Source organism: Parasteatoda tepidariorum, chromosome 2, assembly GCF_043381705.1.
Source record: "Parasteatoda tepidariorum isolate YZ-2023 chromosome 2, CAS_Ptep_4.0, whole genome shotgun sequence".
Classification (NCBI taxonomy): domain Eukaryota; kingdom Metazoa; phylum Arthropoda; class Arachnida; order Araneae; family Theridiidae; genus Parasteatoda; species Parasteatoda tepidariorum.
In genome coordinates, this window is record NC_092205.1 from 8,690,774 (window position 1) to 8,715,519 (window position 24,746).

Genomic DNA, 24,746 nt, shown 5'->3' on the forward strand with positions numbered 1-24,746 from the left:
GGCGAATAAGTTTTCCTTCTTTCACATAGAGCAAGTATTCCAATTAAAGGAATATTTCTTAAACTCAATGGGTAATAATACTTGCAAATATACTCGTTAGGAAAATCCCTAAAATTTCCTTTCGCCATCCGTAAAAACGATTTGAGATGGTTAAATTTTCCCGAATTACGTCAAGGAAGATCTTGCGAGATCCCTTTCGCTATCCCTACATAAAAGACGGGAGTGACCAATTCCGCGTGGCTTTTAATGTTATAACTGCTTGTAAAACTATCGTAACAATGGCCAGATCCCAAGACCCTGATTGGGAAAACCTCTTTTTCAATGAATTTTGCACTAAGATGAATAAAAATCAAAAGAAACCAATATGTGCCTCGTCTATGGAAATCGTATTTTCTACAAATAAGATCTCTTATATCTATTTATCTAGAATACGACAAACGAAACAACTTCTGTGCGAGAAAACCAACTAAGACCGATAGGTGTCGCTACCTCTTTAATTAAACTCTTAGAACTATTGTGATGTAAAAGAAGAGAGTTGGAAATGTATAAGCAAACCAAAACCTGTGTGGAATGACCGAAATAGGTGGTTGTTGACTTCCACCGGTGAATGTTGACAATCACATAGTCGCTTTGGTAAATGTCCGAAATATATACCAGGTCTAGTTAAGTACCACTGCCCGGTATACATTTGTCCGGTACTCCGAACACTGATGTTTCTTCTGATCTATCCTCAGCAGACATTAAAATGTCGAATAAATATAATAATAACAACGAATAAATCAATATCAAATCGGATATAACAAATATATCGGACATTCACCAAAGCGACTAAGTGATTGTTGACATTCACCGGTGGAAGTCGACATTCTCTCAATTTCGGTCATTCACCGTAACATATATTGAAAAAATTATTCATTTATTAACACAGAATATTAACATAAGATTGGGAAAAAGTAGTTTTGATATGACGCTCTCATACAAAATAGTTCATGCTGGAAGAAAGAAACTTGACAATAAAAAAAAATAATTTTGAAACAGTCTTCGTTCGATATGCTTCCCACTGCTATATCTCTATCCTTATTATCGTAGCAACCATATCTTAAGCTAAATATTATATTTATAGAAGCGATTTGTATGAGTAAACTTCTAAAAATTTTTAGAGTAATGACAAATTCCAAATAAAAGATATCTAATAAAAAATATGATTCATGATTCTTTTATTTACAATTTCCCTCCCATAATTCCTTGTTTTTCTTAACATAGATACCAAACAGAAGCTTCTTCATGTTGTCTAGTAGGATATACTTTGGATATTTCAAGGATATGTCATATTTTATCGCGATTTTTCCCTATTAAGCTATCTCATATTGTTGTCACTACCCAATGATAAAAAAGTTATCTATCTGACTAGGCATCTCTTCTTACTTTTTTTTTTCTTCGACTGTTTATTATTTTTCGTTCATTTACCCGTTGGACTTGGAGAATTTCTTCGCTTTGACATATTTTCATTTGTTTGTCAACGACAGTTTGATTTTTTTTTCTTCTTCTTCATTCATATGTTTTTGAAGTTGCAAGAATTATCTAGTTTTTTTCAGTTCCGTGAACTCGATTGATATCTAAAAGATATATTTATTATTCGTAAAATTTCTTTGGCAACGATGTATAAAATAGGTTATTCTTAGAAACACTGTGTTTATTGTTTATACCTTTAGAATCCTTGTGGAAAATGGATTTGTTTGTGATTATTAACTAATATTAAATAACAAAGTATAGGGGTAAAAGAGAAACGAACTCTACGAATCAAATGCTGAATTTCTATTCGAATATTTTATTCTAATTGTTCCAATAAAATGTTAAGCTTAATATTAAATACTAGTGGGCTGCGCCCCCTGCTCGCTAACGCTCGCCAACCCCCGAAAATTACTACGCAATGTTATATGCGTAGTAATTTTCGCAAAACAAAAGCGAAAAATATATTGAAATGGCCTCAAAACTGAAAAAAAATAAATAAATAAAATGGACAGAAAAAAAAATTAAATAAAACAAATCTCAAAACAGTAAACATTTAGGCTTAATTTCACACTAAACTGTTTTTATAAAGACACATTTCATGTATAAATAAATCAAACTCGTGTTGCATTTTGTTTTATTTATTCTGAAACAGATATTTGGAATTATGACAATTTCTAAGCACCTTTACAGAAAGCAAAAAAAAAAAAAAAAAANTCTCCCTGGTTATTTCAGTTTCCGTTTTTAAAAGCGCTATATGTTGAGCCATCTTAGCTAGATTTGGCATGTGACATTTTTAGCGGTAATCATTGGTCTATTTTCCAGCGTTGCCATTCGGGGAGTTGTAATGAGGCTTTTTTTTATCGCCGTGTAAGAGAAATATATATATAGATAATCGGTACCTTACAGTCTTGTATTTCTGAAGAAAAAAAATTATTTATTCACAGTGAATTATAATTATAGTGATTATACAGTGATTATAATTTGATTTTGGTAAAATTAACAATAAAATATGATTTTTTAATATGTGATAAAATATGGTAAATGTGGTAAAATGTGGTAATTTCATCAAGATATCTTAGAGAATGGCATAAAAACAATTTATTTGGTTAAATTTACTTTTCAGTTTTGCATTTCTTTACTAAATTTGAGTTAATAAGAGCTATAATTTTGAAAACCAGAATTTCCGGTAAACCGTTACCATAAATATGGAAAAATTATAAAATTAATTTATTGAACACCCTATATCGTTATGAAGCGTTAACATATTACCTGATTGAAAACTTCATTTGCTTACAAAATATATAAATTGGAAATGGCTGTCGTTTCAAGCGCTCAAAAACAGGCACCCATTTTCAAGACTTTCCAGACGTCAGTGGTGTCTGGCGCCTGTTTTTGAGCTCTTGAAACATGTCCGCTGTTATTTCCTATTTATATATTTTTGAAGCGAATGAAGTTTTTAATTGGGTAATACGGTATATATTGGTTTTATTATGTTGTTCTAGGCGTTGCCTTGTGTTCGAAGGACTGTGGCAACAGTATATAACTCTTTGCTCTTCTATTAAAAATTTATATTTTTAATTACTTTCTGTTTTCAAAGGAAAAATGAAAATAAGCTTAAAAACAAAAGGGAAATATTCTATAATTAAAACATGCAAATTGGAATAAAAAATTATCGTAAAACCAGGACCTAATTTATAATAAGGCCTAAAATTGCCCGGGTCTAGGGCCCCTAAATGTTACAAATATATTTTTTTCTTTGGTGTGGGTTTTACCTTGAAAATTATCGATATTAATTAAGAGTTAACTGAAATTGAAGAAAATATAAGCACAAATTGACAAACATGTTATAATTTACTTGATGTTATAATAAGTTTAAAAGAATTGTGTGAATGAACGGTATGTAAATTTGAAGACCAATGGGACCACCAACAGTTCCGGCCCTGGGCCCTGCTCAAAACAGGCCAAAAATGAAATAAGCTTTGAAATAAGTGAAAGAAAATTAAAACAAAAGCGAAAATTATATTGAAATGGCCTCAAAACTGAAAATAAATAAATAAATAAAATGGACAGAAAAAAAAATTAAACAAAACAAATCTCAAAACAGTAAACATTTAGGCTTAATTTCACACTAAACTGTTTTTATAAAGACACATTTCATGTATAAATAAATCAAACTCGTGTTGCATTTTGTTTTATTTATTCTGAAACAGATATTTGGAATTATGACAATTTCTAAGCACCTTTACAGAAAGCAAAAAAAAAAAAAAAAAAAAAAAAAAAAAAAAAAAAAAAAAAAAAAANAAAAAAAAAAAAAAAAAAGCTAAACCAAATGCAGTAGTCCATGATTATAAACTACGGTGCATTTCGTGGTTTTCAGTGTGTGTTATTTTTGACATGAAACCAACATAACATAAGGTGAGAATAAACTTGTAAATCCCCACTTCAATTTGGAATTAACTTTCTTTTTCTTCCCTCTCCTCTCTGTTTCCGGTATTTCAGTGGAAACTAAAACACAAATTTTACGCTCCCCACTTTTGAGTTTTTTGTGTTTAAAATTAGATGTGGTTGAACGCTATTTTTAAAGATATTCTGTTTCAGATAAGTTTGTTTAGTTTTTCTGATTTATATCAGAACGGTTCGAGATTGCAGTCCGTAAAAAAACTTTTTTTTCCACATATTTATTAATATTTTATTCATCGATGTTTCAGTTTTTTTCAAATCGACTAAGATCCACTATCTTTGAATCGCACTGAATGAATCGCATGAATCGCACTATCTTTGAATCACACTGAAACTTTTTATCTAAAATTAACTTTCATTTTGATAAGTCAGATAATTTTTCTTATTTGTTTATTAATTATGGTTAGATTTTTTTTTACCTAAACAATCATGACACTTTTGGAAAACGAAATTAGAACCACCTGCGTTAGAAATCCCCCTACCCTGCTTAGTGAATAAGCAAGTGCCAGTCTTAGCAGATTTAATACCCAAGTTCGTAAATTCATGTTTATTCATAAGTATGTTAATGTTGTAATTCATGTGTGTAATTAATGTTGCTTTAATTATGCCAAGATGAAAGATTATTTGTGCATTAATTAGTTACTTATTAAAAAATACATAATTATTTTTTTTGAATAAGAAGAATAAATAACAAAAATAAATAACTGAGGAAAAACAGCGTATGGAAACTAAGCATGATAAGATATGAAGGCAATTGTCCCCTGATAGTTTAAAGACATAATAATAAGAAAAAAAACTAAATATTATTTCGATTTTTAACTTTTAAATCTGCTAGTTAAAAAGAAAAAAAAACAGAAACCTCTTTTAAGCACTAAAATTGTTATTCACTACTCAGTTATTGAAAATTAAATTAAATAAGAGTATAAATTTTATTAGAATAAAGAAATGCATAAAATTCTAGTAAAATAAATAGATAAAATTTTTTAAAAAGAAGTCCACAAAAAAAATTCAAGAAAGTTTAAGATTTTTTTTTTAATTTAAAAGACTATTAATTTGTTACTTAAATATTTAAATGCACTTTTTTTTTAATTTCTTAGCACAAAACTGCTTGATTTTACTGGGGAATGAAATAAATAAAAGAAAGGAGGCGAATTTTTAATCCGATAAATATCGTTTTTAAAGTACATTTCATAATTAAAAACGGTTTTATAAAGATCTTGAGAATTTTTCACTCCATTATGTAGGGTTTGATATCTTCTTTATAAAATGCATAAAGTACAATTGCTGGATGAATAAATCTCAAATAAAATGGAATGTAAGAATAATTGCGGAGCCATCATGACCACACCCTTCGGCACCCTACTCGGAGCCCCCTAAGATGGACAGCCATTATGATGACATGATTAGTTGCCCGTTTGAGACCGCACATATTGTCAAAAACAAACAACTTTTAAGAAGAATGATCTCTTGAAGAGGACAAAACAAATTCTTAGATGGCCACTTATTGTTGTGAATTTAAAGCAAAAATATATATGACTTTGATAATTTTTTTTTATTGAAATTGGGATTTAAAATATTTTTTTTCTTAAAAGCAAGAAATGTTTTCTGAACTTTTGACAGCAGTCATAAATATCGATAGCAATGTTAAAATTTGAAAAATTAGTTAGAAAAATTAAAAGAAGTAATTTAAGTAACAACAAAGTGTTAGCAGTAACAACAGTTAAGTAACACGATAACAAAGTGTTCATCGAACTTCGAAATATCGGTAGAAATATCCTATTTTATTTTATAACCGTCGTTGAACAGCCGTCCTAATTTTTCGGGTTTACGACTTATGTTCATCTCCATAGCCTTGTAATTTTGAACCCAGTCCAGAAAATAAGGAAAGATTTCATGAATTAGATATTGGGTGAACTTTTTGATGGAACTAACCTGCATTTGCGTTACATGGAGAAGAAAACCACGAAAACGTCCCACGGTTAGCCTGACGGCAAGGGGACTCTTAACCTATGATCGACTACCACTGAGAATATTTGACGTCAGCATTGTGGTCGGTGAGAGCCGGATTCGGAATTCGTACCTATCGTCTGCAACAACTAAAATGCTAATTTATTAGTGCTGACAATATTTTAAGTTTCGAAATTATAAGCAAACTATCTCTGAATTAAATACCTTCCTTCGTTGGATTGATACATCAAAACAAGAAGGAATAGTTTTAACCGAATTCCAACAAGAAATATTGTTCCAATACTACTTGATTAAAAAAAATTTCATTAGCTTCAAAAATTGGCAGAGGGCAATAAAAATAGGCACTCCTTCTCAAGACATGCCAGACATGAAAGAGAAGAAACGAAAGTGATTTGAAATATAAAACATAAAAAAGATGCGAACGAAAAATGGAAAAAAAATTAATAAAAATAACAATTTTAAAAATTTTTTTCCCCTTTTTCGTCGGCAACTTTACGTTTTATATTTCAAATCTGTTTTGTTTTTCTCATTCCTTAATAGTAAGTCGTCAAAATGAGAACCTATTTTTGAGCGCTTGAAACATGTCAATTTTTCAGCTGTGTCTTAAAAATGCTCAGCTATTTTTGAGTGCTTAAAACGTGTCGACTTTTATTACCATATACGTGTTTTTGAAGCTAATGAAGTTTTTAAATCAAGTAATATTTTACCACATCTAGATTTGCAAGTGGCCATTTTAAAAGGAGGCAGGAAAAATGAAAAATAAGCAACCGAAACTTTGATCTTTGCCTATATATGTCGCAATTGAAATTGACAACTGAAGCAAATCTTTGTTGTTTTTTTTTTATAAATGTTAAGCAGACCCCTTCTATTATTCTAAGTATATGGAAGGTTAATTTCAATGAGCTGGATATTCTGGAATACGGTGATTGTGCGAAAAAGAACGTCTTGATGGGTGCTTCTTTACACCCTTGTTTGCAGAGAGAGATAGGGTGTACCGGTTGTTGGATTGCGATACATCTATCTGGTTGTTCAACTTCCTCTTCCCGGGTGGTCGATCATTAAATATTAGGGAACAGACAGAATTTACCTTTTGGAAAAAAGATTAATGAACATACGTTGCTAGTAACTTTATCCAGAAGCCATTTTGTTTAGAGAGAATACGTCACTTAGCATGTGTATTATGTGAATTGGTTGACGATCTAGGGAAATCCAGTAGCTTAATTGATGTCAATCATGGTAATTATATTAATTAATATCTCATGATGTCTATATTTAATTTTCGACTTGAAGTCTTTATAGATGAATGCTCATAAAAGCTCATTTATTTTGCCATGAATATTAAAAATGTTTTTTTTCTCATTTTTGATTAATAATATGGGATAAAACATGTTTAATCACTCAAGGATTTTCCATTTTTTTTAATGCAATAGCAGCCACGTCACATAACGTTTTAGAAAATACTTTTATTTTAATATACCTAATGTAACCACTGTAGTAACTGATAGTTTCAATATTATGATAAATAAAGCTAGAAACTTTTAAATCGTATTGTAATCTGTACTTACTGGCTCGTATCTCCTAAAACGAACGAACTGACAACTTCATTTTCCGAGAAAATCAAGTTTAAAAATTTTTAAATCGTATTAACTTTTATGTATTGTGATGTATTTATTAGCTTGTGGTTTTTTAACTAATTGGTAACATTTTAGATCTACAAAATAACTGATAGTTTCAATATTACGAGAAATCAGTTTTGAAATTTTTATATCGTATTGTGTTGTACGCATTGTAATATGTGTTTATTGACTCCTAAACTACTCAATGATATATTAGATAAAACGAAGTAACTGACAACTGCCAAGTTAGCGAGGAAATCAAGTTGGAAATTTTTAAAAAAGTTTCTTGTATGTACTGAAATGTGCTCACACTTTTTACGTAATTTGCTAATAAAATTTTTTTTTTGTATATTTTATTTTCCTCTGATTTTTTCCCTATCATTCTATCTCTATTTCCGTACAAATTAAAAGTTACATAAATTGATAATTACTAAATATAGACAAAGTTCATTATTTTTATTATTTATATTTATTACACTTGTTAAAACAATTTTTTTTTAATTATTCAGCTTGCAATTTTATTTATGTATTTACAATAAAAAAATGCCTTATATCTATATAAGAACCTAAACTTTTCCACTTTCTGTAGATATCAAGCAATATTATTTTCCAACTTTTTAAAGTACACGTGAGAACAAAGAAATTAGAGAGAAGTTCGAAGTTCTTAATATTTAATAAGTCATCAATAAGTCACTTGTTGTATTGCATTATTTTTAAACTCTTGCTGCATAAAAGTATTTAGAGTCAGTTAAAATTTAAGTTATTAAATTTTTAGGTTGTTCTACGGTATTATTTTTTAAACTTTAATTTTGTAAAATCTTCTAAGAACAGAATAGAGAGGAAAATATTCCTTTTTCTTTTCCGGCAAGGTCGAAAATCGGAAAGAACAGCCAGACAGAAGTCGTAAAAAGAAGTTCGTAGGCGGAAAATGAGTTTTTCTTCTTCTCTTTTTTTTTCTTTCTCGGCTGCATGTGAACTAACGAAAATTATATGTTTTCAAACATTTCGAAACACTGCTGTTTGTAAATCCATGAAATATATTTATTTTGTTTCATTTACATATTATATATTCCTCGAAATTCTGTCAAATAATTTTATTCCTTTACTTCCTAAAGTTCTCGAAGAAAACAAAATCGTTTTTTGTTTTGTTTATTCCATTGTAAAAGAAACATAATTGAAACAATATATTGAAATTTAAAGTTGAAACATTCATTTGTCGTGATTAAATAATACTTTGGAATAATCCGGCCACATTTTTTTCATTCACACATTATTTATTCTTTTATATTCTGTCAGAAAATCGTTTTCTTTCTTTCATTTTTTTTTCTTCTTAGTTACCGACGTAAAAAATCGTTTTCTATTCTATTTTTAATTTAATTGTGAAAAAAACGACTAATTTTAACTTTATTTGTTAAAGTCCAGATTTTTAATGGAATTTTAAAAGAAATTGAATTTTCATAAGCTCTCTCTCTCTCTCTTTTATACTCTAAGTTACACGACAAGTCTTTCAAGAACATCATAATAATTCCCAAAAGAAATATACTAAAGATTAGCTAAGTATTACACAATAATGCATTATTTAAACAAAGCTTTTAAGTTACTAATATCCTCTTCAAGAAGAGTTTTGCTATATTATATTTCATTCAAATAAAATAAAAATATAATCTATCTCCACGTCAACTTGTAAAGGTTGTAAAAGCTAAGTGATATTGCTGCAAGTATCTAGAGTTCTATGATTTTTTCGAATTGTTATTGCAAAATGTATTATGGGAAGAAAATATTATACATTGCAATCTTTTTAAATATTTATAATCCTCTAATGAGACTAATTATCCTCTTAATAGTTACGCAAGAAATTTATAACAATTTTTCCAACAATCTTTCATTTCATTTAATGTATTTAAAAAAAATGCATAAAAATAATTAATTAGATTCCCTAAAATACCATAAAAGACCTATATTGAGTCGCGGTGGCTCGGGGGATAGAGCTCTCACTTCCCAATGGTCACCCAGGTTCTTACCGGTGTTGGCTGGTCGATATGAATTCTGCCTCCAACTCTCACGGACCACAGTGCTGATTTAAAATATCTTCAGTGTTAGACGGATCATGGGTTAGAATCCCCTTGCTGTCGAACTAACCGTGGGAAGCTTTCCTCCCCATGTAACGTAAATGCGGGTAAGGTTCGTTAGAAAGTTTTTCACGAAGGCTTGTTTGCACCCTTGTTTGATACAGGAGTTTCCTTGTCTTCTGGATTGGATTCAAAATAACAAGGCTACGTAGTTGAGCATTGATAGCTGTTAACTCAGAATCGCCTCGGCTGTTCAACGCCAGTTATAAAATAAAATAAAGGACCTTTATTCACTATGCTATAATTATCTATTCAATATATTTCAATCTTTGTAATAAGTATTTTTATTATATACAGTATGCTCTCGATGTCTCAAATTTAATGGGATACTAAAAACATTTCGAGATAGCGAGTTTTCGAGTTAACAAGTTCAGAACTGAATATGTTTTAAAAAGTAGCAAAATATATTCTGAAATATTACTCTAAAAAGTCGAGTCATGAAACATAACTATAACTAATATTAAACGTGTATGTAATAATAGTTAACTACAAGTCTATATACAAAAATGATAATATTATTTTTAAAAATAAGACAAAAGTAATTATGCATCAAATAGAAAAGAATTAGTGTAACAATAATTTTACATTGTGATTTTCCCGAAAAAATTAAATTTCTATTTCGAAAAAAATTCGACTTAACAAGATTTTGAGAAGAAACTCTTCGACATAGGAGTTCAAATTAACATCAGAAGGATATACCCGATAATAAGTTCGTTATATGGAAAATTCGTTAAATAGAAAATCTCCTTTTGAAATACTTAAACGACACAAAACAGCTTTTAATTTCATAAACACTGGACATAATTAAGCTAGCAATTGATACACCTTTAACTTGTGAACTAGTATCTACTATTTATTTTATAAATCTTAACCATAAAAGAAATCTGCATGGAAAACAAGAATCGAGCAAAACATTATCCAGTGTTACGATATGATACTAAACACATTTTTAACTAAACAAAGCTAAATTTATTTATAAAATTATAGTTGCATTTATTAAACATACATTACCACGTGCGTTCTTAAGAATAATTATTAATGATAAAATCCGTTTTGTCTGAGTTCTTCGTTTAAAATGCAAACAAAAAGGGAAAGGGATTTTACTGCTTTCTCTTCGAAAATCAATTCAGAGTCTTTTCCCCCATAAAATGTGTTAACAAGTTCATTAAATAGAAAATTCACTACGCTATTTGGAAGTTATTTTACTAAGAAATTTCCAAAATGTTCTTAGTTCCTCGAAAAAATTCGCAAAATCGAGAAATTCTTAAAATGGAAGTTCGTTAAATAGAAGTCCGACTGTATAATGCCAAGGGGAGAAATATTTTTTTGACATAACAAGGTTTTCGAGATATCGAGAGTTAATTTTCAATCTTCTACCGAGTAATGTTAATTATTTAGCACTTTTTTTCGCAGTAATAATTTGAGACATACGAAATTGAGTACCTCGAAGACTAACAGATTAAAAGTGACAAATTTAGTACAGGTATACTATGGTTTTAAGTGCCCGTCACTTTAGCTGTAGGGAAGGTGCTGAAAAAAACAGCTTTATAAATCTACAAGCTATAATTTACCAGTTTTTATATTATGGATATAATTTACCAAGCCTTTGTACAGCTGCCATAAAAAGTACTTTATTTCCGCGAAATCATTTACGCACCAGCGAACTCGATGAGAGCTTGTTTTCCGCAAATATTGATTCGTGTTTATTTATAACTGTATCATGACGGAGAAATACATAATTTTCTATGCTTTTTCTGTTTTATTGTCATTTTGAGATTGAACCAACTCATTATGGTATTGCGAGTTTTGGAATACAATTGTAATCGATTTCAACATCTATTTGCCATCTAATTCATGAAAGTTTTCTGAACAAACACCTTCCATGTATACAATTGTTTTTATTCAACATTTTATGAACACGTAAATATCTTGAAATGCTGATTATGCATATTTAAATCGAAACCTTGTTTCGATGACGACATTTTATTGCATATTTCGTTAAAACATTTCGTGTTTTTGACTACCCCCTTTTCTCTTTAGTTTACGGTGTTTTTCTTGATTACATATTATTACATTACATTACGGTGTTTTTCCTGATGTTGACATTCGACCGTCTGTTGAAATACTGTTAAAAAGGATATGAAATTCAGGAACTTAGTATGACAAATAATTGAGAAGATAGAATCGCCTTTTTTCACGCATGTTTCCCATTTTTATAAACTAAAACTTTTAACTACTTATCAACACAATACTTAGGTCACAGGGGATTTGAAGATCTGTTAGAAAAACTCTTTCTTAAATTATATATATATGGTAAATATTCCTTATTTTATTTCTTAGATTTTGTACAAAATAGTTCTCTGTTTGACAATAGCATAAAAGTTTTTAAATTAACTTTCAGTTCAGTATTTCCATAATATGCAGTAAGTTTCCCGTTTGATGATAACATAAGTTTTCAATTTTGTAATAGCTTTCAGTTCTGTATTTATTTATTTTATTTTATTTATTATTACCATAGGCATGGTGGTTTATGTGCTTATATTTTATCTTACAACCGTGGTTGAACAGTACGTAGCCTTGTAATTTTGAACCCGATTCAGACGACAAGGGAACTCCTGGATCAAGTATTGGTAGAAATTTGCCTTCGTGGAGGACTTTTTGATGGAGCTAACCCGCATTTGCGTTACACGGACAAGAAAACCTCTTACGTTTATCCTGAAGGCAAGAGGACAAACTCATTATCCGTCTGCTACTGAGAATATTTTACGTCAGCACTGTGGTCGGTGCAAGCAGGATGCGGAAATCGTATCTATCAGCCATCGCTGGGACTAGAAACCAGTTCACCTCATTGGAATGCAAACGCTTTATCCCATGAGCCATCACGGCTTATAAGACTTTTTCTAGTTTTACAGATGACATAAATAAGAGAAGGACACCACAAAAATATATCCAAGGTTACAGTGGGGTGAGTTACTTGGCCGAACGGTGTCGCCGTTTCTTTTAGCACACTGTAGCATGAAGGTTGCGGGTTCGTATCCCAGCATAACTCCTCATGGATGCACCTTCGCGTTATCCTTCTCTAATTTGAGCAATAGATCTTATAAAGTCTTCTTTGTAATGATCACTCATGTCTGCATATGTGTGTAACAATGAATAAAAGTTATAGCGGGACTCAAAACATCATCTAGATGGGGGAAAGGTTTCTTTGTTGAAATTACATACATTTGCAGGCTAGTGTGCTTAATTTAGGCTTATAAACCTTAGTCAAGTAGAAAGACAGAACAATTCAGAGAAGTCCATTACGAAGAATACATCCAGGTTTAAAGCGGGATTCGAACCCACCACCTCCAGTGAAGGACTCCCCATGAATCCCTTTTTTAGTCCGACGAACACTTACTGCGCATTTGGAGAAAATAAGAGAGATGTCGGACTACTAATCTGCGCAGAAGGGTTTAAATAAGATAAATATACCAACGTCCAGACAACTAAAGAATCGGATTTCTCATTTATGATAACCCGTGCGAACACTTTCTTTCTTCTAGTACAGGAGTCGGCAACCTATTGAAACGAAAGAGCCAAAAGTTGCAATTCACTTCAAAATTTCCCAGTTTTTAAAGAGCCACTAAAAATTTTCGATTTAATAATATAGTATTTGCTTATATATATTTGACATTTGATTAAAAATAAACGGCTTTATATATGGAATAATATTTATTCATACATTCTACTAGAATCTAGGAGATGTTCGTACCTGTTACCACTGGTTTGATAATAGCAGAAGAGTTTCTTGTTTCACATTAACATAGCAGTTTTATAATGGTTATTTAGTACATTATTTACTTAACAGCAATGAGTTGAACAGTTTCATAATAACATTCCGTAAGGATGTTTTATCAAAGTTTTCCATTTCGCAGTTATGGTTGGAAACCATGGAACGAAATCAACAAATGTAATTCAATGTCATGAAAAATTCGAAAAGTGTGTAGGGGTTTGGTTATCGAGAGGTGTTTGCTCTGTCGCGTTTTTAAAGGTGGTGGGCAGAGAATGTTGAAGGAATCTCAACTTGTTTCGTCGTGTGGGTGACAACCACGCTCGAATTGTGAGTGGAATTATAGGAGTCTTTTTCGATTTTTGAATATTTCTAAAAAAGCACGCACACCTGTGATTCTGCATTCATCTCGAGGATTTACGAAAGTCTTGTGAGAACTTTGAAAATGTCGCAAACAATGTTTCAACCTTTCATCCTGAGAAATTAATTTCAAAATCGAGTAAAGTTTGAAAAGCTGTTTAGGTGGGTTGGAGTGAGTGTTCTTCTTCTTGGCAGAGAGGATAAATATTTTGATTAATCTCGTCAAAGCAGGTACTTATTTTATTTGTTTTAATTCTGGGGATATTTCCGCATCGTGATCTGTAGCGCCAACTACAATCGCCAAGGTGCCAAATAAAATTTAAACTTACAAAACATGTGGATTTTAGCCCGGAGGTGGCTACGAGTTATACCTTTCGGGTTGGTCCCCTTCTGTGATGTTTTTTTAATTTCTCTCAGGCCGTTACCCGGAAGTTGCCAAGACCTTAACTATTATTCTACCACAGATCACGATACGGAAATTTCCCCTTAATTCCCAATTTTAAAAAAAGTTAATATTATTATAATATTAGTTTTATAACATTAATGATTTCACAGGGACAAACTATATGGATAAAACTTCACGAGGACAAAACACCACACGGACTGAATGTCACAGAAACCATGCGGATAAAAGCTTGCTTAATTTGTTGTTGTTGTTAATTTACGTCGCACTAGAGCTGCACAATGGGCTATTGGCGACGGTCTGGGAAACATCCCGGAGGATNTATTATAATATTAGTTTTATAACATTAATGATTTCACAGGGACAAACTATATGGATAAAATTTCACGGGGGACAAAATATTGATAGAACCTTACTCAGAGGCGAGGACAAAACACCACACGGACAGAAACCATGCGGATAAAAGCTTGCTTGATTTAAACAATGAATAATAGTATAATACTACTAAGCCGCGGTGGCTCAGGGGATAGAGAGTTCGTCTGCCATTGATTTAACCCAGGTTCAAATCTCAGCTACTGGTTGGCTCGAATTCTGCTCCCGTTTCACACTAACTACAGAGCTGACGTAAAATGTCTTCTGTGGCAGACGGATCATTGTTTAGGATCCTCTTGTCATCAGGCTAATCGTGGCATCTTTTCGTGATTTTCCCTTCCATGTAACGCAAATGCGGAAAGTTCCATCGAAGAGACCTACATCTACGAAGGCTAGTTGTTCCAATGTTTGATCCATTGTCATTTGGGTTGGATTCAAATTTGCAAGGCCATGGAGTTGTGGACAATGATAGTCGTAAACTCAGAAATGGGTCAGCTGTTCAATGTCCGTTAAAAAAATAAAATAACGCGGGAAATCGCATCGACATATTAACTCGCGAGATCATAATCTTGTAGATACAAAATACCACCGATCTGAATGTTACGCAGTCAAAAATATCGAACGAGAATAGGTATTTACTGAAATATTTTGTACATTCAAATTTTTGCCCACTCGATATTTTTTGTAAAAATCATAGTTGAAGTAACTTCCAGTGTTTGGGGGCTGTCATACATTCTAGAATTCGAGTAGCCCACTGCTTTGATGAAACGTCTAAAAAACAAATTATCTAAGAATATCTTATTAAAATCGATTTCCAATTAATGTAAAAAACAAAACAAAAACTTAGTAATATTTCCCAAGAAACTATTAATTGAACTTGAAGGTTACGGTAGAGAAAAAGAATCATCGGATAAGCATCTTTGTAAGAAGATGAGCTATAAATTAACTGCCAATTTCGAACTATGGTATTTGGGGGCCCCTTTGTTAACATGGGAGGGAGGGCGTCTCTATCTTCCTGATAAGGATAGCAACCGCGGCTTCCTCTTATGATGTAGATTAGATAAAATGGATCATTACTTCATGATCCCAACTACTCTTTCATCTGAATATGGGTGCGTCCTGCATACATTAGAATATTAACTTTAAAAAATAAAATAAAAAATAGGACAAAATCTCCAGGATATTAGATTATCTAATGTTATTCAATAATCGGAAAAATATCTTTTGATGATCTCAACTATTGACGTGATAACTTTGTGTTTTATATTTGGTATATCGTTTTAGAATTACAACATTAATTAAACATGAAAAAATAGATAATAAATACTATTGATTGAATATTGTTAAACCTCATCTAAATATATATATTTGTTTAAATAAATTATTCAAAACTAGTAAATTTTAATTTTTAACTAAATATTTCAAACTAGTTTTTTTCGGTCTCTCTATGCAGTTTACACATGAAACCAAATCGATAAGATTGCTAAAATTTTATTTAAACGCAAATAAATAAATAAATAAATAAATAGATATATATGACTAAAAAATAATTAAACTTTATTGAAATTTGATTTCTATATGAAAATCTGGCACAAGTTTTCAAACACAGCTCTGGTTTAAATTTATCTGGGCAAAAATCTGCAAACATTGAGAATTTCTTTGATTTTGGATAATTTTCTGCTAGGTGGAAAATTTTCGCCACATTGGCGATTTTTTTAAAAGTTTAGTAACTAATACAATATTTAATATAATTGTCCGGTCCTAAATCCTTATTTTCCTTGGCTGAAGAGCTTTAAAAATACTGTAAACCCTTACGGAGTGCTGGTTTTATATTAAACTCACTTATTTTTGGTTTTGCTTGATTAAAATTTTGGCTTAATTTTTTCTGGCCTTTGACGCAGAATTGTTCTAAAAGTTGAGCTAAGTTTCTCCACATAAGTCAGAATGTTAATGAACGTGAAGTTGATTAAGTACGGCGCCGTATCGCACGTAGAACTTGTTGAAATATAATTCTTTATCTTCTACGTTTTTCACATAACTTAGATTTATTATTTGTTTACGTATTTTATTGTAGCCGTGATATATTTTTGTTTTGTGTACCTGGCAACTTCGATGCCAAATTAATTTGTTTATGTTCTACATGGCTTCGTGCCTATCTTTGTGTTAAGTACGAAATGTATAGCGCAAGAATTGAAATCTTTATGAAAGAATCTTTGCGTAAGAATATAGAATGTGTCACTTACTAGACGGTCTTGTCTTATTCGACATAGAATGGAAAGAACAGTAGCGAACGTAAACAAATGCCATGTTTGACAACCAATCAGGATCGATATACCCATACTACGTCACTTGCAGGTATTCCATTAGAGTAGCAGAAAAAAGAACAGATATAAGGTGCACCGTTGTTCCAATTGCGTCAAAAGGGTTAATTGAGCTCGGATCAGATTCTCCGACAGCTGTTCCTGTCGTTCGCGTAATGGGGAGCCCCCTAATTCCCAGAAAGCATGTAAACTTAGGGCAACCTTTTTATTGTCACGAAAATGTTTGTACCAAAAACCTTTTTTCAATATCGCAAAAATATTGCAGTTTCAAACCTTTCATCCTAGAAGGATTAAAAATCATTTCTTAAAGCTCCATAATGACGTATTACCTGACGTCACACTAGCAATAGGATCAAATTGCATTGTCCATTAAAATTTCGTGACAAGGTGGATTTTAGCTGAGCATGCAAGACGTTGCGAAAAGAAACCTTATAATTTCCTAGATTTAAGATTATTTTCACAATGAAACTAGTTTTATTTAAGGATTTTTTCACGCTTGAAAATCCTAAGTCAAACTCGATTTAAGGTTTTTATATTGAAGGTTGTTTTCAGAGGTTTTGGATGAGGGTAATGTGCGTAGAATAGAGCAGATTCTCACAGATATCGTTTTAAGGTTAGAAGGTTTACACGTAAACCGCACAATAAACCTTTTTAGGTTTACATTTAGTCCCGCAGTGAACTGATCGTTAAGACACGGTTCCAAACACATCACCGAAGTCAAGCATCACTGCCTGCGGGTCAGTGTGCGGGTGGGTGACCACTTGGATCAGTTTGCGTAGGGACCGAGGGTGTGCGGTATGGGTCCTCGTTAAACTGTTCTACCGTAAAGTGCTCGACTTCGCGTGCAGGTCGTCGGACTACCGAAGCGGGGGTGCCATCCCCTCTGCAGAGGATCAAAATTGTGATGGCATGTCTTCGGATCATCCTCAGGGATGTTTCCCAGACCGTCGCCAATAGCCCATTGGGCAGCTCTAGTGCGACGTAAATGAACAAATCAAAATCAATCAATCAGGTTTACATTAAAAGGTTTTTGCTGTGTGAAAATAAACCTTATTTTGCAATATGGGAATTGCTTTAATAAATTGAAATATTTTAAAAACCGTGAGTGAAATTATCACTTTGAAATTCAGTTTTTTATATAAAATATTCCGGCTGTGTCCTTGCCCCTCTTTCTTTTTTTTTCCAACTCTTTACCAATGTATAAAAGAGGTAAAAAAAGTGAAGAAGCGTTGGTGTCAGGAAGTGAAGCATCCAACGCAACCACTGCAACTGCCCACGAATCTTTTTTCGAAAACCACAAATTTATAGCTGCGCGTATTTTATAGAAGTGTCGCGTCCTATTCCTTGAGGCAAGTATCGGTGAAAGTGGTCTGATTAAACCGAGACTTTAAACCATGTTTTATTCATTGGGGAATGGCTGGAGATGTGAAGAAGTGCCGATATTTAGTATAAAATATGTTCTACAAGGTCACAGTTGAAGGTAGGCTAGAGAGGCAAATTATAATAATTCATCGGCAGGTCCTTAGTACCGGATTTAACTTTTTAAAAATTTATTTTTTAAAATCATATTTTGAAATTATTGTTTATAGGCTAAAATATTTCAGATATGAGTAAGCATCTTAACGTTACATATAAATGAGCAATTTGTTTGCAAATAGTCACATAATATATTTAAAAATTAAATTATAATTTTGCAATATAAATAAATTTATAGTGAATACGTTGGCTGGTGACGCAAATTTGCAATAATTCATCGATTGTTTATTAATCGAAATTTTTTTCATGTTTATTATTATTTTTTGTTGTTGCTTTAGTTGGAATAATTGATTGACGGTTCATTAGTGAGTTCGTGTCGCAAAATAATCCAAAACTGCGAAAATTCGGGGGTTGGAGTGTGATAGTGAACAGGAGACTTTTAGTATGAGTTAAAACTGTATGATACTGTGTTACAATGTCAGGGCTGATTGTGCTCCGGAAAAATCCGGATTTGTGGAATTTTCGCTAACAGTGATCCGGAAGTTTCCGGAGATCGAAGGTTCAGACGTTTCTAAAAAACATTGATCACATAAGTTTCCGGAAATCAAATTTTCAAATGTGGAACTTAAAAACACTGTTTATTTTATTTGTTTGTATGGGAGAGCCAGAGAGAAACTTTATAAGCTTATATTCATGATTAATATTCATTTTTTATCAGTAAATAGTTGTTATAGTCATAAACTCAAGAAAGAAAGACGTATTTGTAAATTTTAATTACTTCTCCAGGTCATCATAGGTATGTGTAAATGGTGTAGGTCTGTGTAAAATTTTAAATATATTTTAAGTGAACTAAGAAATATTGAGAAAAAGGAAGAAAAAAAACTTTTTTAAATTTTTTTTTAACTTAAGATATTTTCCGGAATTTCGACTTTGGCTCACAATTACCCCTGCTGTATGAATGTATAGTTTCAGATATTTAAAAAACATGAGATATTTAAAAAAAAACATTCTGAAACAGATTCATTAAAAAAAGCGTTCTGATATAGATACATTAAAAAAAAGTTCCAAGATGGATAAAGACAAAATGTCTTGATACATAAAAACCTTTCAGAGATAAAAAACAAACAAAATGTCTTGAGCAAGATACATAATGAGATACAAGAAACGTTCTGAAATCGATAGATATAATAAAAACGTCCTGAGATAGACACATAAAGAAGTCCTAAGATAGACACATAAATAAAAGCGTAACTTCACCTGACATCCAGGAACCTAGAAGTTATGAATTTTTTTATAGATCCCTGGTTATAGGTACTATTAATTGGCCGTGTCAGTTATATAAATAACATGGTCCAGAGAGAATCCTTTTGATTGATTGAAAGAAAAAATGAAAGTAAGAATTCCCTCTTTTTTGGTAAATCTTTTCACTTCAAATCTTTTTAAAGTATAGAAATAAAGCTCTGTAGGGTTTATTTTGATCATTTTAATGAGGAAAATGGTTCAGACAAAAGTTGTCAATTATTTTTTCTTCTATTGGAATCAAGAAATTTAAGAAATAAAAAAAAATTTGAAACAGTTAAGTTGATAGTGTTTAAAAATCATGTCAATTTTTTTCTTTAAAGGAACTTTCTTTAACTTTTAAGAAATTACTTTTTTTATATATTATTTAATGTACATTTTACAATTGAAAGTCATATTTTTATTGAAACTTATATTCATAAAATTTTTATTTGAACCCAAACACAGTTTTATTCCATTCAAATATCCAACTTTCTTGAAATAAAATTCCCTACCATAAAGGGAAAATATCTGATACTTCTGATTTATTCATACAAGATGGCTTTTGAACGATTTACATCGTCTGACGATAAAAGAAAAAAAGAAAAACTATGCAGACTGGCAATGTAGTTCCTGTTTTAAATCAATGGATGTTGTCAAGACTATGGCCATTTTGCATTTTGTTTTTCTCCCGTAATTCGATTTCTGGATTTATGGCACTCTTTTCATTTTTTGCTTGTGAAAAATGGCATTGCGGTTCGGGGTTGAATTCTTTTCTTTTGTTTCTGTTGGGCAGCAAATATCCGACCTTCAGATTGACCTTGAATCAATGTAAGCAAACCCAAGATTAATGCACGCGTCTGAATGATTTGTTTACTATGGATTTGAGTGAAATTAAGTTTGAATATCTATAAATTAATTGTATTGAATAATTCTAAGTTTTATTTTTATCCTATTTAAGCAATAAATCAGTTTTAATTGAATTATTTTAAGAGAACTGTTAATTTTGTTGCTTTTTCGAAGTTGACTGCAATTGCTTTTTGAGAAAAAAGAATCCGACGTGATTCATCAACGTGAACCGTGAAATTTTAACCATTGTCTTAGAACACTAAAATCGCTACTGTATTGATGAAAATTACAAGTTTCACTCGTTTCCTTAGTTCCTCGTTTCTAAAGTTTAACTAATTATCATACTTTATATCGCCATTTAATCAACAAATATGTTTACAAAATTTCGTCAACTTTTCAACCAGCTTAAGATCGTGAATTTCAACTGCAGTTTTTTTACAACTTTCACACTAAAAGCAGACATAAAAAAGAATAGAGAAGAAATTGTTTAAATTTAAAACCTACGTTTATGAAGTGACTAAAAAAAGGGAAATGTTTTTTTTCTATCATCAGACCAAAAACACATCATTTGCGTAGTTAACTGAGTGATCACTGAACATTCCCCTCACGTCTTTCGAAAGTGATACGTCCTACATTTTCCGGTTTAGATTTTACTAAAATAAAACTTTTTAGTCTTCGATAAAAACGAAGTTTTTAAAATTTTCATTTTATTCTTATAAAATATAACTATAAAATTATGAGCATTTTGTATGATGGTATATTCTGAAATATTTTTTTAATTTAAAGTTTATATTATGTAATAATTGTTTATCGGAATGTTTTTACTTTAATAAATAGTAAAATCCGTGTAATATTGCTTAATATTTTACTAACACTTTCTACCGGATAAAGATTTCATGTTAGCTTGAAACAGGGAAGGTCAGAGCGAACCAGATGTCAATGGAGGTCAAGGTAAAAATAATTTCAATCTTGCTAAATTATGATAAAATTTAAATATGACATGATTTTTAAACATCCTTTTAGGTAAGACTTCTTTTACTTGTAGAGATTTACATAAAAATAATGCTTTTTAATTACTTCGTATGTGATCAATAATGTACGTTTTGCATATCTATAGGAAAAAAAAATTTCGAATAAAATTAACCTGTATTAATTGCTAGAAAATCTGGTTGTTGTAAACATGAGTTAATTAGTTTTCAGATTCATATTTACAGTTAAACAACAATATTTTGTTTAATCCTAGTATGCGTTACACGGCTGATTTGGCAACATTGGCGATTTATCGTAGAGCGATAAACTTTGCAATCAATCTAAAGGTGTAAATTTGGCGAGATTTGCTGGTTTTTTATTTTTATGTTTTCGTTATAGTATATATTCTCTTAGCCTTAACATACAAAGTAAAAAAAAAACATAAGAAATCGTAACCTGAAATTATAATTTTCTATGGTTTTGCCTCCAGGGGTCCCCAACCCTATGCCCTTTACATGAAAGTTCTTTAAAGTCAGTATATTTTAACTAAATTTTGTGCATATTTATATTATTTTAATTGTTGTATCAACTATTTATAGCAGTAAATTATTTATAATATGAAATTTTTTTGAGAAAAAAAAAATTTACTCCACATAAAGGAGAGATTTGCATGAAGCTGCTATTGAGGGCATATCGATATCGGTCACCGACTCATTAGGTTTGAGGAAGAAGAGCTGGCTACTAACTGAAAATTTAAATGTTCAAATCGAGTTGTCGGAAAACCGGAAATTTTATAGAATATTTGTCAAAACAAAAGGCTAACTACAAAATAAATAAGAACAAAACAAAGTGTGTAGAAAACGATGTCGTCTTGACACAATTTCTTATCAAGTCTTAAATTAAAAAGCCAAACCCGAGTAATTAACCTCCTCTCAAACGTTCCACACAGTTTGATAAGAGTTCTCAGTTCATTAGCTTCTGCACTAAAACACCAGAATTTGGCTTTTAATTTATCCCGAAGTCGTTTAAAAGGATTTTTAGAACGAATATTATAAATCACCCAATGCATTTGGCGATAAAAATGGTGACGCCTTAAGTGTTTTTTGTAACCGAAGGAGTTATAATAATGGATTAACAAACTAGTTAACTCAACTGGTTTACGCACTTTCGTTTGATGAATGACGCTTAGAAATTTCAATTACTCTTAAACTTTTTTTCTTCCATTTCTCTTCTTAGATAATCGATATTTATTAGCTATATTACAATATTTGAGACAGTATACGTCATATTTTCAAATTATTTAGTTGAGACGTCTTGCAAAGTATTTATCTGGAAATGAAAATAAAGAACAATTCGACATTAAAATGTCTCATCGCGAAAAAAAATTCAGCATATTACTATAGTGCCAAAAGCTCTCGATTTGTATTATTAATTAATAATTTTTTTTTTTTTTTGTATCTGAAACTCAAGTCATTCACAATTTTTTTCTTAAAGAAATTCATGAGATAAAAGAGTTAGATTAGAGTAGAAAATTTGTTTACTCTTTCACTGAGTGAAAACTGATTTCTTAATTTCTGTTGATTGATAACCCATCATAATTTTACTATTTCATATGCTTCATTTTTTATACACTCTTTTCTAACTAATTGGTATCTGCCTATTAAATTGAAATGCATCACTTGTCGAAATTCTGATTAATAATAATATAAAAAAAAGAACTTTCTAAAATGCTTATCATGTGATTTATCAAGCGAAACTATGCTGTCGTTGATTGCACTAATAAAATAATTGCATTATTTCATTAGAAATTATCATATTATAATTGCTGTTCATAAAAAAAAATCTTTAAGTTTAGTTATTTGCATTGTTTAAACGAATAAAAAATTAATAAAACCATTGTTATTAGCTTTTCTTAAATTAGAATAGCGTAGTATTATATTTTTTAATTTTAATTGTGGTCGTTAAATTAGTTTAAATTCTTCTTAAATAACACAATTTAATTGTTATTATTATTATTTTTGAAAGAAAAATAAGATTTTGGTATGAATTTTCACCATGAGAACTTTGAATTTCATTTTCTTTCAAAAACAAAATAATTGTTTGTTTTTCTTTCTTTTTTTTTTCTTCTTTTTTTTTCGAAGGAAGTTCGTTTTGCAAAGATTTTGAATGATTTACTGAAGAAATTTAATGCAGCTTTTTATTATCTTCTGATATCTGTCTGATATATGGAGAGAAAAATGACGCTGCAATTGTTCAATATTTTTAATGCATATGTAAAATGAGAAAAAAAATTTATGGTTCTAAATCATTTATCGTCTATAAATAGGATTTTGGTGTTATTCAACCATTTTGATTAGGCGGAAGCACTTCACGCATGCTAATAAAATTGTCGTAAGTATGAATTAAGTAAAAACAAAATCGGACATTAAAATGTCTTTTCTGAATAAACATAAACTCTTTTTTTGACTGATCATGCAGGGGTCTGTTAACGGACCCTTCACAAAATATCTTTTCACAAAAACGGACCCTTCACAAAATATATTTTCACAAAAACGGACCCTTCATAAAATATCTTCACAAAAACGGACCCTTCACAAAATATCTTTTCACAAAAACGGACCCTTCANAAAAATCTAAATCACTTCTAAAATAACAAAATAATGCTTTAAGTATTTCTTGAGAAATTAAAAAATAAATGTTAAAAACTGAAAGTGTCTCTTCAATTATTGTTGGCTAGTTATATATTGTTCATACATTTATGGCCCCATATCTTCCCTTAATATTAAACTATATGTTTCACGCTCGGTCAGATAATTGATAATGAGATACTGCAGGGGTCCCCAACCTTTCTTCACCTGAGAGCAAGCACCAGAATATCTGTGGAATGGCGGGCACCATTTACTTTTTCAAGATAAATTTATAGCTGATATATATATAGTTGTTATAATGCACAAAAAAATTGATTTAACATAGGAATATAATTAGTATCAATATTCTTGTGAAAAATAAATTATTACTAAATTGTTTTCATAACATGCGAAGTATAAAAATTCTTTATAAAATACAGTCAATGTGGTCTTTGGCATCGCCTTTCACTGGCCAGCGCTTCAGAATCGGGAGAATATGATGAAATTCCTGCTCACAAGCAATCGTCAAGGTGTTCATCTGTAAGTTGGGATCTATATTTTGATTTTATGATATTCATTGTCAAAAACAATGATTCACACAAATCTTCTCGCCTTACATGAAGAAATTCTGAAATGT

General features: G+C 30.8%; 1 protein-coding gene across 25 annotated transcripts in view; it reads left to right on the forward strand.

Annotated features, from left to right (window-relative positions):
- The window catches only part of LOC107456393 (focal adhesion protein tensin), a 348,273-nt gene that overhangs the window by 83,050 nt on the left and 240,477 nt on the right, over positions 1-24,746 (forward strand). The window contains exon 1 of one of the 25 annotated variants that reach the window (XM_043039857.1): positions 7,150-7,176. The exons of 21 other annotated variants lie outside the window; for them this stretch is intronic. In XM_043039857.1, the coding sequence (XP_042895791.1) occupies positions 7,165-7,176 (12 nt within the window). In that variant the 5' untranslated portion in view covers positions 7,150-7,164. Of the gene's footprint in view, positions 1-7,149; positions 7,177-13,839; positions 14,046-24,746 lie in introns of those variants that run through there. 3 more of the 25 variants (XM_071177122.1, XM_071177143.1, XM_071177144.1) reach the window with 3 other exon arrangements.